At 41.3% G+C, this 22916-nt stretch overlaps 1 protein-coding gene across 3 annotated transcripts in view; it reads right to left on the minus strand.

Moving 5' to 3' along the window:
• Window positions 1-1024: 1024 nt before the first annotated feature.
• The window catches only part of PRKAR2A (protein kinase cAMP-dependent type II regulatory subunit alpha), an 80460-nt gene continuing 58568 nt past the window's right edge, over window positions 1025-22916 (minus strand). For all 3 annotated transcript variants that reach the window (XM_022573221.2, XM_089919273.1, XM_089919276.1), the window contains 6 exons: window positions 22254-22407; window positions 12974-13075; window positions 12726-12800; window positions 8525-8590; window positions 6088-6229; window positions 1025-5599 (listed from right to left, as the gene is read on the minus strand). In XM_022573221.2, coding sequence (XP_022428929.1) covers window positions 5466-5599; window positions 6088-6229; window positions 8525-8590; window positions 12726-12800; window positions 12974-13075; window positions 22254-22407 — 673 coding nt within the window. In that variant the 3' untranslated portion in view covers window positions 1025-5465. The remainder of the gene's footprint in view (window positions 5600-6087; window positions 6230-8524; window positions 8591-12725; window positions 12801-12973; window positions 13076-22253; window positions 22408-22916) is intronic.

A 22916-nucleotide genomic window follows, 5' to 3' on the forward strand; every position in this document is an offset into this window, starting at 1 on the left:
TCTGTTATAGAATGAGCTTCCTTTGGACACTGGGAAACAAACTATAAATACAGCAGGCTATCGCAGAGTCATTGCTAGTTCTGGTTACAGCCATGTTACAGAGAAGGAAATAATTAATATTGTCAGACAGGAGATATTTTCTGCTGGGCTTCATTGGTGAGTATATCTTCCCCAGCAAGGGATATATTGGATGCCCTTGTACACCATCCCCAAACAATTCAAATACCATGTTGTCATGGTTAATTTTATGTGTCAACTTACGGGCCATGGGGTGCCCAGATATTTGGTCAAACATTGTTCTGAGAGTTTCTGAAAAGGTGGTTTTGGATGAAAGTAACATTTAAATCAGTGGACTGAGTAAAGCAGATTGCCCTCCCTAATGTGGGTGGGCCTCATCCAATCAGTTGAAGGTCTGAACAGAACAAAAAGCCTGACTCTCCCAAGTAAGAGAGAATTATCCTGCCTGACTGCCTTCAAGCTGGGACATCATCTCTTCCTGGGTCTTAAGCCTGCCAGCCTTTGGGTGGGAAATATGCTATTGGCTCTCCTGGTTCTCAGGTCTTCAGACTCAGACTAGAATTAAACCATCAGCTTTCCTACGTCTACAGCTTGCCAACTTGCCCTTCATATCCTGGAACTTACATAACTGTGTGAGCCAATTCCTTATAGTAAATCTCTCTCTCTCTCTCTTTTATTTTTTTGGCTGTGCTGTGCAGCTTGTGGGATCTTAGTTCCCTGACCAGGGATTGAACCTGGGGACATGGCAGTGAAAGCGCCAAGTCCTAACCACTGGACTGCCAGGGAATTCCCATAAATCTCTTTATATATACACACACACACACACCTCACACATACACGCTGTTGGTTCTGTTTCTCTGGAGAACCCTAATATATATGTCCAGGCCTCCTCTCTAATTTTTAAGAGCTCACACCCCAATCTCAAAAATGTACCTGCTAGATGAATGCTGTGACGGATAGAACCCTGAAATGAGGACAAACACACAACACAAGGCTGCACCAAAAATTCAGATATGATTTGTCAGCCTTTATTAACTAAAAGCAAAGCTGAGCCCTAGAATTTCCTTTTAAAAAACCCAACCTTGTTTATGGCAAACAATGATTTAATCATATGTTCAATACTACAGAGCAAGAATTGATCACCTTCTAATCACTTATTCTTCTGAGATTAAAATACAAGTGTAAAACAGGTTAAAATAAGATTCTCCCCAATGATTTAAAAATAATTCCAACTGAGAGACATTTCAAACACTATGTGTAGAACTCAGGACCAAAAAAGACCTTAAAACATTTTTACCTTTGAGGTAGCACAATAATGCTGAATTAGATTTCTTTTGTTACAATGAACTTAGGAAAACAATGAGGAATCTACCTTTTGCTCAAGGTGGGCTAAATGGTTTTCTGCAAATCCCCCATGAGTTTAGTGACAGTTTTCTCCTTTTTTTTTTAGAAGTATAAAGATAGCCCTGCAGTGTGTAAAAGGAAACCCATGGGAAGGCTGCTTCCCATAAAATAGACATTAGAATCATTGAGGAACGTCAGCAGTCAGGACAGGAGGAACAAGAGGTAATTGTAGTGAAAAACCAAAACAACTTGTATCTTGGCAAGATCGGTTTACAAGTGCATGTCAAGAACAAAAAATTCAACATTAGCCAACTGAAAACAAAATATAAAAGATAACATTCATGGGTCTTTTTCATTTTTCTCTGTGCAAAAATGCTCGTTCAATTTTCCTAAATGAGAGAATTGTTTGTACACTGTGACAGGACATGGAAATGCTGTGTGCCCAGGGGCTGTTGGGTGCCAGTGGCACCTCTCACTGACTACTGTACCGTTGTGACTAGAGAATCTGGGCAATAAGAGGATGAACATGACCTCTCCTGGCTGGAGAATCATTTCTTGACACTTTGCTGCTGAATTTGCTCGTTAAACTGTTCAAAGAAAAGCTCCACCCTGATTTCTAAGAATCTACTGCAATTATACATAACATATTTATATATAAGGACTATGGACTAAGAGGACAGAGCAGATGAACCCTTCCTTCAGAGAATACAACCAAAAGAAGGAAGTGGGTGTGATAAACTGGGGCCAGCAGGAAGAATAATACTGCAGGTTGAACCTCAAGGCTCTCAGGTACATTCTCCACCATGCAAAATCAATAGCAAAGCCAGAAAAGACAGCATGAAGCTCTAAACCATCATAGAAGAGAACAGTATAAAACAATTATCAAAAAGACCTCTTCCTGGGCTTCCCTGGTGGCGCAGTGGTTGAGAGTCCGCCTGCTGATGTAGGGGACGCAGGTTCGTGCCCCGGTCCAGTTAGATCCCACATGCCACAGAGCGGCTGGGCCCGTGAGCCATGGCCGCTGAGCCTGCGCATCCGGAGCCTGTTCTCCGCAACAGGAGAGGCCACAACAGTGAGAGGCCCGTACTGGGAAAAAAAAAAAAAAAAAAGACCTCTTCCCAACACATGCTCCTCCCTGTGAGGCTCAACTCTCAGTGCAGGACTTGCCCAGCACAATGTGGACACCAGAGTCCTGAGCTGAACTTGGTCTGCCACCTTCGATTCCTCATGCTGTAAAGAGAATTGGAACACTGTCAGACTCCTGGCACCTTGGTAATGGCTGTGTCCTTTTCACTCACACTGGTCCCTGTAAAGTCTCCCTTCCTCAAGTCAGATCCTCAAGGGGCCCTATATGCAGTGAGGGTCTGGACTGATGATCCATATGTCAATCCGCAGTTAGAGCAGGAAGACTTAAACCTGATGAATCTACTTTGTAAAACCGAAAGCATCAGTAAGTTGGGGGTGTCAAAGAGGCTTCTATGAAGGGGAAGATTGAACTGGGATGTGAAAGAGGGCAAGATGAGAAGTCCCGTCCCTAGCAGCCTGCGGGAGTGACTGGGTCAGAGTTCACAGCTGGCCCTAACTAATGCTGGCATGTGGGGTGTAAGGGAGCATCCACTCAGTGTTTGTTTATCTATTTTTATTTTTAAAACATTTATTTTATTTGGTTGCACTAGGTCTTAGTTGAGGCAGGCAGGCTCCTTAGTTGTGGCTTGCCAGCTCCTTAGTTGCAGCATGTAGGCTCCTTAGTTGTGGCATGCGAACGCTTAGTTGTGGCATGCATGTGGGATCTAGTTCCCTGACCAGGGATAGAACCGAGGCCCCCTGCACTGGGAGCGCACAGTCTTACCCACTGCACCACCAGGGAAGTTCACCCACTCAGTGTTTAAACAGAGTCCTTACACAGTCTGGGGGCTACACCTCTGTGTCACTCCTGAAGTTGAACGTACCTATTACCTGTGTAAGAAACAGGTATGGTTCTTGTCTGCTAAAGTGCAATATCTGCTTTCTTAATTTATATTTGATAATAAAGCAACACCATAGAAAATAAGAACCTCAGAAAACCGTGGGAAAAACCACACAGGCTTTCCCAGTGCTAGCTGCCTGTTTTGGAGTATTAGTTACAATGTTTCACAATTCTGAGAGCTGTAAGGCAGGCTACCTAGGGCAGTCTGAAAGAGTCCTTCTGCTTTCACTTCATGGAGCACAAGAAAAAGGGAGAATTGACCAAGGTTGTGATGGGTCACCACTCTGAAAATCTCTTGACCATACTGTTCATGGCAAAAGCAGACAGCCTGGCTTAGGAGGACAATGGAAGGTGACCATATGGTCTCTATCACTGTCTACAACAGGAATGACTCAAGCCCCAGCATGTAATTGCTTAGGGATTTATTGAGATATACAAGTTTTAAAAATTCATATTGGAAAGGGCCTCTTGATTTAATATAAACTTGGCTATGACATCCAAATTTATCTTTAGGTAAATTTCATACTGCTCTTAGGATCTCTTGTAGCATCTGATTCTAGGTTATTCTGAAGAAAAAAAATTTCATTCTGAAAGATATCTGGTTAATTACGATAATTCATTAGAATTCCACCTGATATAATCAAAAGGTTTAAAAAGTTTTAAAATACAAGCTAAATTACTTTCCTCTGGGATTAACAACTGGAACCCTAAATATCCCAACATCTTTTTTTTTTCTTTTTTTGCGGTACGCGGGCCTCTCATTGCTGTGGCTTCTCCCGTTGCGGAGCATAGGCTCCGGACGCACAGGCTTAGCGGCCATGGCCCACGGGCCCAGCGACTCCGCGGCATGTGGGATCTTCCTGGACCGGGGCACGGACCCATGTCCCCTGCATTGGCAGGCAGACTCTCAACCACTGCGCCACCAGGGAAGCCCATCCCAACATCTTAATTAGAAAGGTCTTTGCAGTAATTCTATGAAATTGTAAATGATGCTGATTTTTAAAAACTAACAAAAAGAGCTGATCTTTAAGATGAATGCCTGAGTCAGCTGACAAACTGATATATATGAATATGTCCAGGGAAATTCTCTAAATAGAGAGTTGGGGTTTTTTTTTCAAAAAAATAGCTGCTTCTTCTTTAAAGAGTTTAAAAATTGATGGTTCAACAGCAAAGCTACATAACAACTCTGGAGTAGAGGGAAAGGTCTCTCTTTGCCAGCACACTGCCATCAGTAAGAGCAACTGGTAATAAGAGATGGGCAGGAGTTGCCCAGGAAAGTATTTAGGTCAGATACAGTGATGGCACTCCCAGGCCCCAGCTCCTTATAAATGGACAGCAATTCACTCACACAAACTGCACAGAGATTAAATAAAACAAAATCTACTAAAACAAAATAAAACACCCCCGCCCCCAACCCAGAAAACCTTCCCTGGCTCTCTGCTACCTGTAAAATGTGCTAAACTCAAATTTTCTGCTCTAACGTGGGTTCCGATGTCTAATCAGTGTGCTTTGGGGTGCTGACCTGCTAGGCCCTGGGCAGGGTCTCTCCCTAAGCATCACTGAGAGTTTGGGGACAGCTGTCATGTGTGCCACTGTCTGCAGACAGTACAATGCCACAGGACCACAGACCTCCATCACATCTGCCACCATTTTTGATGGTAAAGCCAAAGGCTACAGGTGTGGACTTTCTCAAAGGACAAATGAGGAAACGGAAGGCTATAAAAGGTTGGGGGAGGGTGTCTACAGTTATACAACAGGTTTGTGCCAACCTGTGGTAACTTCTAAAAGCAACAGTAGCAGCAAGAGAGGAAAGGAAGATGTTTACACTTTGGACTTTGTATCAGGCACTTAAATTTTTGGAGAGACATGCCATTTTGAACCAAAGATGTGAAAACTGGGTTGGAGTAATCATTACAAGTGGCCTAATAATGGGCTTTCAGAAGCAAAGTGGAGGTGTGGGTTGAACCTCTACCCATCCTTTAGTGCTGACTTCCAAGTTTTCTAAACGCCCACAGCCATAGCAATGGCAGTGGTGGCGGCAACAGCAGGAACAGTTCTGTCACATTTTCTGTTTGTGTTCTGTGGCTGACTGGAAGGTTTTGGTGTCACACTGAGAAGGCTCTGGGGTGTGACACACCTACTGCCCAGGATCTATCAGATCCATGCTGGAGCCGAACATCTTCACCAGCTGTTCCTCGTAGTGTGAGATGTTCCTCTTCATGATGTCCATGCAGGGCCCCAGAAGCCTCTCAAATGCTTGTACATCCATAACTGCATTGTTAAAAAGAGGTGAGGGAGAGAATAAGTTCTCTACACCAATAATTCAGTCATTTCCCTCATGCAAACCTTTTCTTAAACATATCCATTCATGTTGTAGGAACTGGACTATTGGATACTGGACACTTGGAGAAAGAAGGGATGTTTCTATGTGAACACAGCAGGACTATGTCATCTAAGTTTGAGACTTTGCAGAGCACAGCAGCACTCACCCCCTCTGTTCCCACACAGCCCTGGACACCTGTCTCCATCACTGCTCTTTCCACACAGCCAGGGCGTCTATATGGCTGTTCATAGGCTATTGTCAGTTCTCAAAAATGTTTGCTAAAGGAACACATGAACCCATTTCTGGTTGGTCACACAAACTGTTCAAGCCTAGATGTGAGTGAGAGCTGACAGAGTAAGTCAAGGCTTGCTGATGGGAAAAAAATACTGCATGTTAGAAAAAAAAACAACACTAATGCATATAGAATTTTTCTTACCTAAGCATTTCACATCTCCCACTGCATAAGCCGAAGCAGCTCTGGGTTTGTTGGTGACCAGTGCAAGCTCTCCAAAGTACTGCCCCTTATGGCAGCGGGCAATCTCGACCTCTTGGTTCCCACCATCCTTGTTTGCTTTAGTCTAGAGCAGGTGGAGAACATGACTAGGGCTGATTCCAGAATCACAACTAGGCACGTCCAGTTGCACACACTTAAATTCCCTTTTCAGTACACTTAACAAATTACTTACAAATTCATGTTGCAGAGACTCTAATTGTACCATGTAAACTGCATGGGCTAATCTCAGTGGCCTGGTTTAACCAAATGAGTTGGCTTTTACCAAGAGGTAAGGTGTATATATATATATATATATATATATATATATATGCATAATATTATTATAGTATATAAAATTATGTTAATATACTATATAATAATGTATATTTTAATATATTTTATATTTATATATTATACATATATGAATGCGATCCATTTGGTTGATGCTGACTCTGAGACACAGGGTAGAAGACAAGGCCTTTTGCTAATTCTTCCTAAATAACATCAATGCTTCTCATAGGTAAACAGTCACAATTCAGGGCTACTTCTTTTTGACTTGAGGCCATGCTTTTCTCGGACAATACTTTACGGCGACACATTTTATTTTTAGGTACTACCTTCATCTTAAGTTAGTGGTCCCCCTACCATATTTGTTTAGAAGAGTTAAGTAACTAAATATTTTAAAAAGTAATGTTCAACCTTGAAATATGGTGGTTTAAGAAATCAAGCAGGTTATATTTTGTGCTTTTCAAATTACTGAAAATAAGGTACTATATTTTATTTACTATCTAGAGTTTCTTATATTTTTTAAACAAATCCGTCTGCTAAGCTAAGCAATAATTTAAGTAAAAAAATACTTATAACATTAATAAGAATTAGTCTAAATCTTTAAGAACCACTTTGTTACAGGCAGATAAATAACTTTTTAGAGGTTAATTTGTTATTATTATTATTTTTTGGCTGCGTTGGGTCTTCATTGCTGTGCGCAGGCTTTCTCTAGTTGCAGCGAGCGGGGGCTACTCTTTGCTGTAGTGCGCGGGCTTCTCATTGCGGTGGCTTGTCTTGTTGCAGACCACGGTCTCTAGGCGCATGGGCTTCAGGAGCTGCAGAGTGTGGGCCCAGTAGTTGTGGTTTGCAGGCTCTAGAACGCAGGCTCAGTAGTTGTGGCACACGGGCTTAGCTGCTCCGTGGCATGTGGGATCTTCCCGGACCAGGGATTGAACCCATGTCCCCTGCACTGGCAAGCGGATTCTTAACCACTGCGCCACCAGGGAAGTCCCTGAAGGTTAATTTAGAAAAATAAACAAAAGTACCACACTGGCTTACATGGTTTGACTTTTGCTCCTTTCACACTTCTGCCCTGACCTGTCTGCTCTGAAGTTGATCTGCCCCTTCCAAGCCAATGCTCTCTTTCCAATTTCTGTCGTATTCTCTGGGACTGCAGACGTGTTCATGTCTACCTAGTCCCTTCTCTAGAGTAGCACTTATCACACTGTACTGTGAACACCAGCCCCCTGTGGGTTTTAATACAATGCGGATTCTGATTCAGTAGGTCTGGGGCAGAGCCCAAGACTGAATTTCTGACAAACTCCCCCTTTCCCAACCCAGTGCCACAGTGCTGCTAGACCTACAAACCCAACACTATGCTGTGATCAGTAGGTGTCAATGAATATGAGAAATGTACAAACATATACCAGTAGTCTAAAAACTATAAGTAAAAAAATATATTTTTAATTAGGAATCAAGCCATCTTATAGGCAGTAATCATATTTTTCTTTCTTTCTCCATGCTTAACTTTTACAAAAAATACTCCATAAAAGGTTTTACACTAGGCTGATTTAGTATTATATGTAACTCAGTATTTTAACAAGTTCTTTATTCTTAAAAAAATTGAAACAGGAAATCTGATGATGATGGATTTATGGTAAGAATCACTCTTCCCATCTATAGGTCACTGTGTTTTCTAGGTCTCCCTATCCATCAAATGGCCATAATAATAACTGTCCTAGAGACCTCCCTTCCTAGTACTCTAAAAAGGAAGCTTTTTCATATTCAACACTCACATGTATTTTTTATTATATAATTGCCCCATTTTCTGTTAGGGTGCTTATCCTTTTTCTTATTGATTTGTAGGCCAATATTTCTCATATCATTAATTATGTAACAGAGGTAAAGGCAATAGGAACAAGAAAAAATATACTAAATCTTTATCAATGAATGGGCTTAAACATTGGTCATTGTCAGTCACATATCTCACATAATGGTGGTTTTGAAACACTAAACACACTCCACATTTTTAAAGCAAACAGTTACTTTCTGTGCATATACCTGGCATCTGGATCTCCCCTGACATAACTCACACCATCACACATAAACTCACCTTGCTTTTAATCAAGATGCTCACTTCGCCGGACTCTATAATGTAAAAACTATCAGCCTTTTCACCCTAAAGAGGGAGAGGAGGTCAGGTCAGAGCCATATATATGTATTAAAGAGGGACACAGAAATAGATCATTTTCACATTGCCTGAGCTTGAATTGGTATTTATTTTCCAAACCTACAAACCAGTAAATGGCTAACAAATTCAGAACTAAACGAGAGGATCCTGATTGCCAGGGATGTTAGTCCAACTATGACTGACAAACATCTCTCACTTCCTAACATGGAGTATTCACATCTGTCTCCATGAATATGCCCCGGCTGGTAACTGCACAGAGCATCAGTCTGCGCACCACAACGAAGAGTAGCTCCCCCGCTCACCGCAACTAGAGAAAGCTGGCGCGCAGCAACGGAGACCCAATGCGGCCAAAAATAAATAACTAAAATAAATTTATTAAAAAAAAAAAAGAACAAAAAATTTGGAGGGCTTAAACTATCTGATTTTAAGATTTACTCTGTAAGGCTACTGTAATCAAGACAGTGCAGTATTATTAACAGAGAGACAGACATTGATCAATGGAACAAAAAGAGACCAGAAATAGACCCAAACATATATGGCCAATTGGTTTTCAATCCAAGTGTCAGGCAATGGGATAGGAAAATCTCTTCAACAAATGGTGCTGAAACAACTGGACATCCATATGAAAAACCCTAACCTTATACCATGTAATTAATTCAAAATGGATCATAGATCTAAATGTAAGATCTAAAACTATGAAACTAGAACTGCATGGCTCAATACAGTAGCCACTAGTCACATGGGCCTACTGGGCACTTGAACTATGGCTTGTATAGATTTATAGGTGCTGTAAGTGTAAAATACACATTGAATTTTAAAGACTGAATATCCCCCAAATGTAAAATATCTCATTATTAAATTTTTATGTCACTTAGATGTTGAAATGTAATATTTTAGATATATTAGGCTAAATATATATTATTAAAATTAAGTTCACCTGTTTCATTTTTTTTAATTTGGCTACTAAAATATTTTAAATTGTATGTGACACATAATATTTCTATTGAACAGTGCTTGCCTAGAGTAAAACAGGAGAAAATCTTACTAACTGTGCAAACATTTTTTTTTTAATAGGGCACAAAAAGAGTGAATTACAAGAGAAAAAAATGACAAACTGGACTCGTCAAAATTAAAAACTTTTGCTTTTTAAAAGGTATTATTAATAAAATGAAGAGACAAGCCATGGCCACAGCCACATTTTGGGAGAAATATTTGCAAATCATTTGCCTGATAAAGGATTTGTTCTCAGAGTACATAAAGAATTCTTACAACTCAATATATTAAGAAGCCAAATGACCGAATTTTAAATAGGGCAAAAGATGTACTTCACTGAAGAAAACATATGGATGGCAAGGAATCACAGGAAAAGATGCTCACCATCATTAGACATTAGGTAAATGCAAAATAAAACCAAAATGAGATACCACTTCATACTAGGATGGCTAACATTAAAGACTCGATACTAAGTGCTGATGAGGATACAGAGCAACTGGAACTCTTGAACATTGCTGGGGGAATGCAGAATGGTACAGACATTTTAAAAAACATTTTGGCAATTTGTTAAACCTATGTTTACCATATGGCTCAGCAATTCCATAAAAACATATGTCTATACAAAGACTTGTATGCAAATGCTTATTGCAGCTTTATTCATAATTGCCCAAAACTGGAAAGACCCCAAATGTCTCTCAACTGGTGAGTGGAAAGATGAATTATGGTACATCTGTATAATGAAATACAATACAGCAATACAGAAATACAATACAGCAATAAAAAGGAATGATCCTCTGATACATACAAAAACATGGATAAATCTCAAAAACATTATGCTAAGAGAAACAAGTCAGACACAAAAAACTACACATTATATGGTTTCATTTATATGAAATTCTAGAAAAGGAAATTTTAGAGCGATAGAAAGCAGGTCAGCGGTTTCCAGGAGCAAGGGAGCGGGTGAGGGGATTTACTTAAAATACAAACAAGGGAGCTTTTTGGGATGACATAAATGCTGTACACTATGATTATAGGGATGGTTATAAAACTCTCAAATTGTATACTTAAACTTGGTAATTGTACTGTATATAAAATATAGGGTAACAAAGTTGACCAAACAAACAAAACAACATAAAGCATAGTTTCTGCAGTAGGTCTGGGGTGGGGCCCAGGCACTTGAATTTCTAACATTCCTATATGATGCTAATGCTGCTAGTCCTGGGACCTCACTTAGAGAAGCCTTGGTCTAGAGACACTGCCGAAAGGGGTCTATAATAAGGTGGTTATCATCTTAATTTGTGTCCATTCTGCATCACCACCTAGCACTCCTATCTTCAAGAACACAGACATCCCAGAAAGCACTGTGGTTTTTCATACCTCTTGACATACCTCCTGAAGGTCTGGGGCTTTTCAGGATTAAGTAGAGGTCCTTTGGGAGTAAATTAAAGCACCACAGCTTCAGAAGCAAATGTGGCCAGTCAGCATGTCCCATTTCTGCAACTCAGCTCTACATTCTTACCATACTAGGATACCTGCCCTGGAACAAAGCTTACACCCACAGGCCTTTGCTCACATTGTTCTCTTGCCCTGAAAGATCCTTCCCTGACCTCAACTGCTGGAACTGCACTTGTTCTTTAAGCTTAGCTCAAAGGGCATTTCCTTCATGAAACCGTATAGAATACATCCTGTTCTATATTCTCACTGCCACTCTTTTTTTTTTTTTTAATTATTTATTTATTTACTTATGGTTGTGTTGGGTCTTCGTTGCCGCACACGGGCTTTCTCTAGTTGCAGCGAGCTGGGGCTACTCTTTGTTGCGGTGCATGGGCTCTAGGCACACAGGCTTCAGTAGTAGTGGCTTGTGGGCTCAATAGTTGTGGCTCATGGGCTCTAGAGCACAGGTTCAGTGGTCGTGGCACATGGGCTTAGCTGCTCCACGGCATGTGGGATCTTCCCAGACCAGGGCTCGAACTGGTGTCCCCTGAATTGGCAGGTGGATTCTCAACCACTGCGCCACCAGGGAAGTCCTCAGTGCCATTCTTTTTCCTCTCATTATAGCACTTATATCTGGTCCTACTTGTCTATCTTAGTAAATATTTACCGAATCAAACCAATTTCTAATTAAAAGAATTATTAACAGTGGGGCTATCTAGAAAACAAAGGCATTTAGAGATGCCACTTAGAGTAGACATCATTTTTTTGTTAGTCCTTTTTTCTCTGGAGCATCTCTCTCTCCTTTTATGATAAGCCTGATTAATCTCTGTGGTACTGGTTGGGCCAACTCCACCTCCAGGGCCCAGGGGTGGTCTGGGGATTTAGGCTTGACCAATCTGAGTCTTCCTTCTAGCCCCAGCTCTGGGTTCAGGTATGGACACATTCCCCAACCCAGACCAACCAGACATCTTCTCAGTGGCTCTTTTTTTTTTAATTAAAAAAAATTTTTTTGGCTGCGCCGTGCAGCTTGTGGGATCTTAGTTCCCCGACCAGGGATAGAACCCATGCCCCCTGCAGTGGAAGTGCGGAGTCCTAACCACTGGACTGCCAGGGAATTCCCCTTCCCAGTGCTCTTGCCAGAACCACTGGCAGAGAAGTTTTAGACTCGGAAAAGTCTATAATACTCTTTATATATAATTAAAAATGGAAACATAGTAGACTAGGAAAATTATTACAGAGCACTCATCATAATGTTCCAGTGTGATGATCCTTACAGTACCCAAAAATAACATGACAAAAAGGTACAAAGGAAACATTAAAGATACCTTACAAATCTGGTCAGTCACTGAAGACTGGTTTGTGTTAGATTAGCTAAAAGGGACTTTGTGCCAAACATAGAGAGAAGGTACACAACCTTTCGACCTTCTCCAGGTTTTAACAGTGATGCAGGAAGCTTACTCAGGGTTAAAAGAAAATGACATCCAAAAGAACAAACACCAGAAGCCAAGGAAAGGTGAATGGAGGCAAGAGATGTGCATAAGTCAGTGAGCCGAACATCAATGGGCTTTAGAACACTCTGCAGGAAGTGTGCCTGCGTATAGTGCAACATGAGCTCCCCAAAGTGACAGGACAAATGATGCACTACTCCTTCAGGAGGTGGCTTCCGGGAAAGGTGCTGCACAAGGCCCCCACTCACCTGAGTGATTATGCGCTCTCCATCCTTATAGACCTTTTCTCCTATTACATCCACAATCTTCATTCGTTCTGACACCTGAAACAATGAACATACAAATTATAAGGAAACGTCTTAATTGAAAGTCACAAATAGTATCTACACAACATTGAAATGGGCTAGAATAGTATGATTTAAGAAATCTAACGAGAATCGTTTTAACAGCTTTGCTTAAATCCCCATAAACAGACTCTTATTAAAATAGGCTTTACCTCTAGTGATTTAAGAAGCAGCACAGATTCAATAAATGATTCAAACATCTTCCTCTTTTTTGCATTATTTTTCACTATGATTCTTCTAAACGTCACACGGTCCTATAAGAAAGGATATGAAAATTCTGGTAAATGCCTGTATAAGGGAGCATCTATGGTTTAATTAACTATGCCACAGCAAACATTAGAGGTCTCTGGAAGGTACTGGGTCAACTGAGTGTTTAATGATATTTCAATCTGAGTCATTGCTATGAGAAAAAGATCTGTAGCCTGAGCCAGACAGATGTCTCACATGTTGTCACCTGCTATCAAGTACTCAATGGGTGCCACCTATGGGTCAGTCATAAATAGAATACAAAATTTAAAACGTCCCAATCAAACATTTGTGAGCTCACAGTCACTGTTTAATGTGAAAAGATGCACTTTCAAAAAAGGGAGATAAAACAATCAGATGGTTCTTACCCTCAAGGACTTTATAATCTCAATGGGGAGACAATACAAAATTTATAGGAATAAAAAACTACAGTCCAAGACAGCATATGAAATGTGCTAGATGAACTACAGGGACAAAGTAAGTGCCACAAGAATTCTGAGGAGAGAGATCACGATAGCCTGGAGTGATCAAGGATAACTTTGTTGCAAAAATATAAATTTGTCTGGGACCTGAAGGAGAGGTAGGTTTTAAATTAATGGAGAGATAAAGTAGGAAACTCAAAATGGAAGGCAGGCATGTGAAAGATATCTTGACCCCAGCAAGTCACGGATTCATACTCAAGAGACAGTTAACCAGAGCTATGGTCAGGTACTTCTCAGATATGTGTATGCGTGTGTGGGGAGGGACATGCAGCCAGGAGAATGTTAATTGCTTAGGCTCCTACGTGAGTAGGCAGTTTTTTGTACCTAAGTTAATTTTAACTTTCTTCTACCTTGGGCTCTCAAGAATAGAAAGATTTTTTTTTCTTTTTTTTTTAAAGTACAGTAATGACATCCTAAAGGTTGAAAGAATGAAAAACAGCAAGGGGCTAAGGGCATGTTTAGCTGTAGGTTTGCTATTTTAGTATTCTTGATGATGGGGTGGGAGTTGGGTGGAGAAAACACATAGAAGACAACTGAGTTGAGATGTCTAAATAGGTTTCACTGGCTCGTATTCCATCAGCCACAGAACTCCCTGGTCCTATCCCATGCCATGCTTCATCTGCCTGACAGGAGAGGTCACCTACTGCACCCTATACTCCTAGTATAAAAGGCGGCAGACTCCTACCCTCCCTTCCTAAACTGAAGTACAAATAATGTCTGCTCTCTGGTACTAAGCCAGATTCTTCCCCCATTTTATTTTCCATTTGTCTGCTTGAAAAGAGCCATTCAATCTCTGTTGCTCTAATCAGTTGCATCACTTGCCACTACTTTTTTGAAGTCCAAGGTTAGAGATGTACCATTTAAAATGTTACTGTTATACTTTGGAATATTACTCCATTATCTTTAGACTTCAGTTTCTGCATGTTTCCTGCACCAATCTAGGCCAAGAGTGCTGTGGAAAGAGAACAATCAAGACTGAGACAATGGGAATTATAAAATTCCTTTCCTTATGTTTGAACAGACATTGTCAAAAAACAGTATTTCTAAATCCATCTATAACGTTACAAAGATTACTAAAATTGCAGCCATAAGCTATTTCTAGCTAAAGAGAAAACAACTGATATCTCTATTTGTGTTCCAACCCTTTCTACGCATGCTTTTGCACTTCCCAGAGCTCTCAGGCTGTGCAAGTCCAGTTCCAATGACTGCGGAGGATATAAAAAAGCACCAGACACCAACCCAGCTTTCAGGGAGCTTCCAATGGAGTTGTGAAGAGGAAACTCCTACTGTGAAATGGTAGCTCCCTCAGGCAGCCAAGTGTTCAGAGTCAAGCAAGTAGCCCTGAAGTTCAAAAGAGAAGAAGAATACTACCCTTTCCTTTCACTGCAGAAAGTTTCTACTGGGACTTCCCTGGTGGCACAGTGGTTAAGAATCCGCCTGCTGGGCTTCCCTGGTGGCGCAGTGGTTGAGAGTCTGCCTGCCGATGCAGGGGACATGGGTTCATGCCCCGGTCTGGGAAGATCCCACATGCCATGGAGCGGCTGGGCCAGTGAGCCATGGCCTCTGAGTCTGCGCGTCTGGAGCCTGTGCTCCACAACAGGAGAGGCCATGCTGCGGAGCAACTAAGCCCGTGCACCACAACTACTGAGCCTGTGCTCTGGAGCCCGCGAGCCACAACTACTGAGCCCGCATGCCACAACTACTGAAGCCCACGCACCTAGAGCCTGTGCTCCACAAGAGAAGCCACTGCAATGAGAAGCTCACACACCACAACAGAGTGGCACCTGCTTGCCACAACTAGAGAAAGCCTGGGTGCAGCAATGAAGACCCAATGTAGCCAAAAATAAATAAATAAAATTATAATTAAAAAAAAAAAAAAGACTCCGTGCTCCGCAGGGGGTCTGGGTTCGATCCCTGGTCAAGGAACTAGATCCCACATGCCACAATGTAGATCCCACGTGCCGCAACTAAGACCTGGTACAGCTAAATAAATAAATATTAAAAGAAAAAAGAGTTTCTACTCACTTTCATGCAAGCAAGACAGAGTGGGAGCAGAGACTAAGTGTAGTGATCATGGTGGCAGCTGCCCCCAGTAAGAGAAGGAATATAGAATCCAATTTGAGAAACTCAGTGGCAACACCAGGTCCTCCCTGATTTAGCCTCAGAAGGCATTTCCAAAGGCCTTGGAAGGCACAAGTAAGAAGTCAGGCTATAGAGGACCCTCTGGGAGTCACTTTCCTGAAGGTGGTACTGAAGCTTTGGAAGGGTTTGGGCTATAAAGCAGGTGAATAATGCAGGAGAAAAGGGCATCTAAATAGGTCACGTAAGGCAGCAGCGAGATGAATCTCACTTAAGATAGCAGGGAGAGGAAGAAAAGACTGCAAAGGATAAGGCTAGGAACTCGGAAGGCAGGGCAGGGATCTCAGGAGAGGAGTTTCAGAAATGGAAGGGTGGTGAGCAGCACCACAACCAAGGGAAGCAGGTGCCACCACTCTGTAGTACCCTACCTTGTGCCAGGCACCGAGGAAACTGCTTCTCGGATGTGCTTCTACTTAATTCTCATATCCAAACCACAAGGCAAGCAGTTGTTTTTTTAACTTAATTAATTATTATTATTTTTTGCTGCATTGGGTCTTTGTTGCTGTGTGCAGGCTTTCTCTAGTTGTGGCGAGCAGGGGCTACTCTTCGTTACGGTGCATGGGCTTCTCATTGCAGTGGCTTCTCTTGTGGAGCACAGGCTCTAGGTGCATGGGCTTCAGTAGTTGTGGCACGTGGGCTCAGCAGTTGTGGCACGTGGGCTCAGTAGTTGTGGTTTGCGGGCTCTAGAGCACAGCCTCAGTAGTTGTGACTCACGGGCTTAGTTGCCCCACGGCATGTGGGATCTTCCCAGACTAGGGCTTGAACCCGTGTCCCCTGCATTGGCAGGCGGATTCTTAACTACTGCACCACCAGGGAAGTCCAAGGCAAGCAGTTTTACAGTTCATTTTTAATAAATTTCTATTGAGACTTTCTCTTTGACTTTTAGATTTAGGAATGGGTTGATTTCCAAGTGTCTGGAGATTTTCCTGTTATCTTCCTGTTACTGATTTCTGGTTTCATTCCATTGTGGTTAGAGAACACACTGTCTGATTTCAATTCTTTTAAACTTGTTAAGTTTTATTTTATATCCCAGGATACATGTAGTCTATCTCAGTGAACATTTGTGGGCTTGAAAAGAATGTGTATTCTCTGTTGTTGTGTGAAGTGTCCTATAAATTTCAATTTGATCCTTTTGGTCGATGGTGATGTTAAGTACTGTATCCTTCCCAATTTTTTGTCTAGCTGTCCTATCAATTGTTGAGAAAGGGGTGTTGAAGTCTGCAAATATAACTGTGAATTTCTCTATTTCTTCTTTCAGTTCTATCAGTTTTTGCTTTACATATTTTGAAGCTCTGTTGTTTGGTATATACATATTTAGGGTTTCTGTGTCTTCTTGGTAGATTAACTCTTTCATTATTATGTAATGTTCCTCTTTGTCTCTGGTAATTTTCTTTGCTGTGAAGTCTATTTATCTGATATTAATATAAATTCTGCTTTCTTCTGGTTAATGTCTGCATAGTATATATATTACTATACTTTTACTTTCTTTTTTTAAAAATTATTATTTATTTTTGGCTGCATCGGGTCTTAGCTGCTGTGCGCGGGCCTTCTCTAGTTGCAGTGAGTGGGGACTACTCTTCGTTGCGGTGCGCGGGCTTCTCATCGCAGTGGCTTCTCTTGTTGTGTAGCACAGGCTCTAGGTGCGCGGGCTTCAGTAGTTGCAGCACACGGGTCCTACAGCACACAGGCTTCAGTAGTTGCGGCACATGGGCTCAGTAGCTGCACTACGCAGGCTCTAGGGCATGCGGGCTTCAGTAGTTGTGGCTCACAGGCTCTAGAGCACAGGCTCAGTAGTTGTGGCGCACGGGCTTAGTTGATCTGTGGCATGTGGGATCTTCCTGGACCAGGGATTGAACCTGGGTCTCCTGCATTGGCAGGCAGATTCTTAACCACTGCGCCACCAGGGAAGTCCGAAAATAAAGATTATAAGGAAGTCTTTAAAAACAAAGATTCTTATACTTTACAAAATCATTTGGCTTGAACATATTCATAAAGACTTATGTTTCTCATTTTTATGGAGATTTGTTTTTGTTTGTAATCAATTTCTGTCTGAGTTCCAGAAATGCAGAAGATACAGCACTGAGAGAAGTGGCAGCTGACAAAATTGCTGTCTTTGACCTTCTGATGCGAGTTTAGTAACTAATCTGGAAAATAATGAACTGTAATTAATGAAATCTGTAGCTATATTCAAGTGTGTTTCTCAGACAGCACATACAATAATTGAAAGAACTTCCTGCCCTCTAATTAGTTAGATTGAATTAACTTGGCATAATAGCTTTAAAAATTTTTTTTATTGGAGTATAGTTGATTTACAATGTTGTGTTAGTTTCAGGTGTATAGCAAAGTGAATCAGTTATACATATAAACACTCTTTTTTTGAGATTCTTTTCCCATAATGTGTATATATCAGTCTCAATCTCCCAATTTATCCCTCCCCCCTGCTTATCCCCTGGTAACCATAAGTTTGTTTTCTACATTCATGACTTTACTTCTGCTTTGTAAATAAGTTCACTTGGTATATTTAGATCATCTATATTTATAGTAATTATTCATATACTAGGGCTTATGTCTACCATTTAATTCAATGTTTTCTGTTCTTCCCTGTTTCCTGTTCTTCTGTTTCACTTTTCTTGCCTTCCTGCAGGTTACCTGAATGGATTTATAGAGCTTTTGTGTGTATCTCTTTGTACAGATTACTTTAGTGGTTGCTCTATGTATTGTATTTATATATGTAACTTATCATGGTCTACTGGTGTCAACATTTTAGTAGTTTGAGTAAAGTGTAGAAGTTTAACTTCCATTTAGGCCCCTTTCCTTCCCCTTTAGAATGTAATTGTCTTAAATATTTCCTCTATATACATTAAGAACCACGTAAGACAATGTTATAATTTTGCTTCAAGCATCTAACCTATTTTAGAAAACTCAAGAGGAGGATAGACTTTTATGTCTATCCATATGTTTACTGTTATTCTTTCTCCATTCTTGATGTTCCAAATTTCTTTTTTTTTTTGTGGTACGCGGGCCTCTCACTGTTGTGGCCTCTCCTGTTGCGGAGCACAGGCTCTGGATGCACAGGCTCAGTGGCCATGGCTCACGGGCCCAGCCGCTCCACGGCATGTGGGATCTTCCTGGACCGGGGCACGAACCCGCGTCTCCTTCATCGGCAGGCGGACTCTCAACCACTGCGCCACCAGGGAAGCCCCAAATTTCTTTCTTTTATCACTTCTGCAGGTGACAAAGTCTCAGTTTTGTTTTATCTGAGAATATCTTCATTCCTGAAGGATATTCTCACTAGGTATAGAATTCTGAGTTGACAGTTCTTTTCTTTCAGCAATTGAAAAATGCTGTGCTACTTCCTTCTGGCCTTCACGGATAGGAAATCTGGTGTCATTCAAATTGTTTTTCCTCTGTAGGTAAAGCATTGTTTCTCTCTAGTTGCTTTCAAATTTATTCCTGTCTTTAGTTTTCTAAAGTTTGATTCTGATGTGTTTTGGCATAGATTTCTTTGGGTTTATCTAATTTGAAGTTCACTCAGCTTCTTGAATCTGTAGGTTTATTATCTTTCACCAAATTTGGGAATTCTCCAACTATTATTTCCTTGAATAATTTTTTAGCTCTATATTCTTTCTCCTCTCCTTCTGGGACTCTGATGACACAAATACTGTACCTTTTCTTATTAGTCCACAGGCTCTGTTCATTTCAGTCTATTTTCTCTCTGTTGTTCAGACTGGGTAATTTCTATTGTTCTATCTTCAAGTTCACTGATTCTTTCCTCCCTTATATTCATTCTGCTATTGAGCCCATCCAGTGAGTTTTTATTTTGGTTATTGTATTTTCCAGTTCTAAAATTTCCATTTGGATCTTCTTTCTGTCTTCTATTTCTCCACTGAGACCTCCTATTTTTTTCCCTTTGTTTCTAGTGTGTTCATAATTGCTTGCTGAAGGATTTTTATGATGGCTGCTTTAAAATTGTTGTCAGCTAATTCCAATATCTGTGTCATCTTGGTATTGACATCTTTTTTTTTTTTTTGCGGTATGCGGGCCTCTCACTGTTGTGGCCTCTCCCGTTGCGGAGCACAGGCTCCGGATGCGCAGGCTCAACGGCCATGGCTCATGGGCCCAGCCGCTCCGTGGCATGTGGGATCATCCCGGACCGGGGTACAAACCCGTGTCCCCTGCATTGGCAGGCAGACTCTCAACCACTGCGCCACCAGGGAAGCCCGGTATTGACATCTTTCGATTGCCTTTTCTAATTCAGATTGAGAATTTCTTTGTTCTTGGTCTAACAAGTGATTTTCTATTGTATCCTGGACATTTTGGGTATTATGTTGTAAAACTGTATCCAATTTTATCTTCTTTTTTTGCAGGCAGTCACCCTGTCTATATATATAGGGTGCCTGTATGTGTGGGAGTGCATGTTCAGCTCCCCTCTGGACTCTACTGACACTACTCTGGCAGGGGAAGTGGAGTGCCAACTAGTAACACCACACATCACCTCATTTTGCCTCTTTGCTGCTGGATGAGGTTGTTAAGTCCAGTTTCCTGCTGGCCCCAGTGACAGTGTGGGGAGGTAGAAGCAGTTTTTCCTTTGGTATTTGGCAGGAATAGGGTGGCATTATCATAAAAGGTTTTCTATTCTGCCAAGCTGTCCTTTTCCTTGTCCTTTGGCTAAAGGGAGCAGACTTTTCTTGGGGCTGTTTTTATGTGTACCTGTTGGTGGATCTGGGTTGTAGGTTTTTCCAGCACCCTATCTGGGATATATGGGAATTAATAAGAAAACCTGGCGAACTCACTGTTATGTCCTTCCTTAATTCCTGAAATCCCTAGTTCCTAGCCAGTCCACCTTCTCCTTTCCATCTTTCAGGGTCTCCTATGTTTGTTTGTAGTAAGATATCCAGAGTTTTCTAGTTTTAAGAGGGAAGACTAGTGAGGAATGGGGCTATTCCATCTTGGCCTGGACCAGAAGTTGGCATTAATGTATTTTAAAACTGAGTTTATTTTCCCCCATTATTTATTGATCTACCTTGAGTATTTTAAGCACTGGCTTCCCAAGTGTGTGATGTATTCTTAAACCAATGTATCTCTCATCTCTCAGGGGCAATCTTTTTTTTTTTTTTTTGTGGGCCGCACCACATGTGGGATCCTAGTTCCCCGATCAGGGACTGAACCTAAGTCTCCTGTTCTAGAAGCGAGGAGTCTTAACCACTGGGCCGCCAGGGAAGTCTCTCTCACGGGCATTCTTTTTTTTTTTAACATCTTTATTGGAGTATAATTGCTTTAAAATGGTGTGTTAGGGGCTTCCCTGGTGGCGCAGTGGTTGAGAGTCCGCCTGCCGATGCAGGGGACACGGGTTCGTGCCCCGGTCCGCCATGGCCGCTGAGCCTGTGTGTCCGGAGCCTGTGCTCCGCAACGGGAGACGCCACAACAGTGAGAGGCCCACATACCGCAAAAAAAAAAAAAAAAAAAAAATGGTGTGTTAGTTTCTGCTTTATAACAAAGTGAATCCGCTGTACATATACATATATTCCCATATCTCCTCCCTCTTGCGTCTCCCTCCCACCCTCCGTATTCCACCCCTCTAGGTGGTCACAAAGCACTGAGCTGATCTCCCTGTGCTATGCAGCTGCTTCCCACTAGCTACCTATTTTACATTTGGTAGTATATATAAGTCCATGCCATTCTCTCACTTCGTCCCAGCTTACCCTTCCCCCTCCCGGTGTCCTCAAGTCCATTCTCTATGTCTTCGTCTTTATTCCTGTCCTGCCTCAGGGGCATTCTTAATTCTACATTAGTATAGCACAATAAAGTGCTCTAGTATGTCTTTAAAATGTGATTTTATTTGAGGAAATATATTGATAATTCCAAGGTATATATTTAATTCTGCTTGTAGGGTAAATGGAAACAAATTATCATAGATGTGAACATTTTAAAAGTGAAATTTGGAATCTGTACGAGAGGATGATTGTTTTGTTTAAGAAGGAAGAGAATTATGTATTTTGAAGGCTTGATAATGAAGGAAGCAAGATGGGTCATGTATAATAGAGGATAGGATCATAGCAGTACTGTGCCTAAGACATTCTAGGAAAGTTCTATTTCCCAGAATATGGCTATCAGCCTTTCTAGTCATCTAAATCTATTGAACATTGGCATGGACCAATGAATAAAGAGATGGCCAAACACAGAGGAAAGTTAGTCCTAGGATAGATAGAGATGGAAAACATGGTTGGCAGAGCTTTCAATGACACTTATTTTTCTAGGCTGTCTCTTGTACAGAGTTATCCCCCCTCTCTCTACTTGTATGATAAAAACATAAATGGAAAATGTAGTAAGAGCTGACACACTGCAAGGTCACAAGACCCAGTCTTTTCTATGTAATTTGGAATAAATGGTTTGTTGATAAATCACTTCAGAGAAATGGAAAAACACACTGGTACAAAACCTTCCACAATGTCTTTCAGATAATTGGCTATAAAATATAGTGTAAACCAACAGCCCAAGGACAGAGACTCAGAAGTAAGGGGAATTAATACCATGCTATGCAAGGAGAACCATTTCTCTAACTCACCAGTCCCCAAAGGGAGCCTTCTGAAGTGGCGACAATGGTAGCAGCTCTCGGGGTGTTGTACATCAGAGCTAGCTCTCCAAAACTGCCATGGTTGTCATACTGACCAACAGAGCGGGTCTGATTATCTTTTGTTACTAAAATATCATAGGTTCCCCTGGAAATATAACAAGAAACAATTTTACTTATAATGGGCAGGTGTACATGAATAGAAGGTGGTTGTTATTGGGGAATTCCAACAGATTTTTGCTAGTATATACAAATATAATAGATTTTTGCATTTCGACTTTGTATTCTGTGACCTTGCTAAACTCATTTATTAATTTTAATGAGTGAACTTGGCATTTTCTAGAGGATCATGTCATCTGCAAACAAAGACAAAGCAGCTTTATTTCTTCCTTTCCAATCTGTATGCCCTTCTTCCCTCCCGTCAGTCCTTCTCCCCTCACTCCATCTTTTTCTTTTCCTTCTTTTTTCTTTGCTTTATTGCGTTGGTTAGGACCTACAGTATAATACTGCAGTGAAGTGGTGAGAGGAGACATGCTTTGCTTGTCTGGTTCTCCATCTTAAAGGGAAAACATTCAATCTTTCACCATTAAGTATGAGGTTAGCTATAGGTTTTTTCTTTTATAAATGCCTTTAATCAGGTTGGAGAAAAGTCCCTTC

This window comes from Delphinapterus leucas, chromosome 10, assembly GCF_059928025.1.
Source record: "Delphinapterus leucas isolate spDelLeu-1000000601 "Yukka" chromosome 10, BTC_Dleu_Yukka2, whole genome shotgun sequence".
Taxonomy (NCBI): Eukaryota; Metazoa; Chordata; class Mammalia; order Artiodactyla; family Monodontidae; genus Delphinapterus; species Delphinapterus leucas.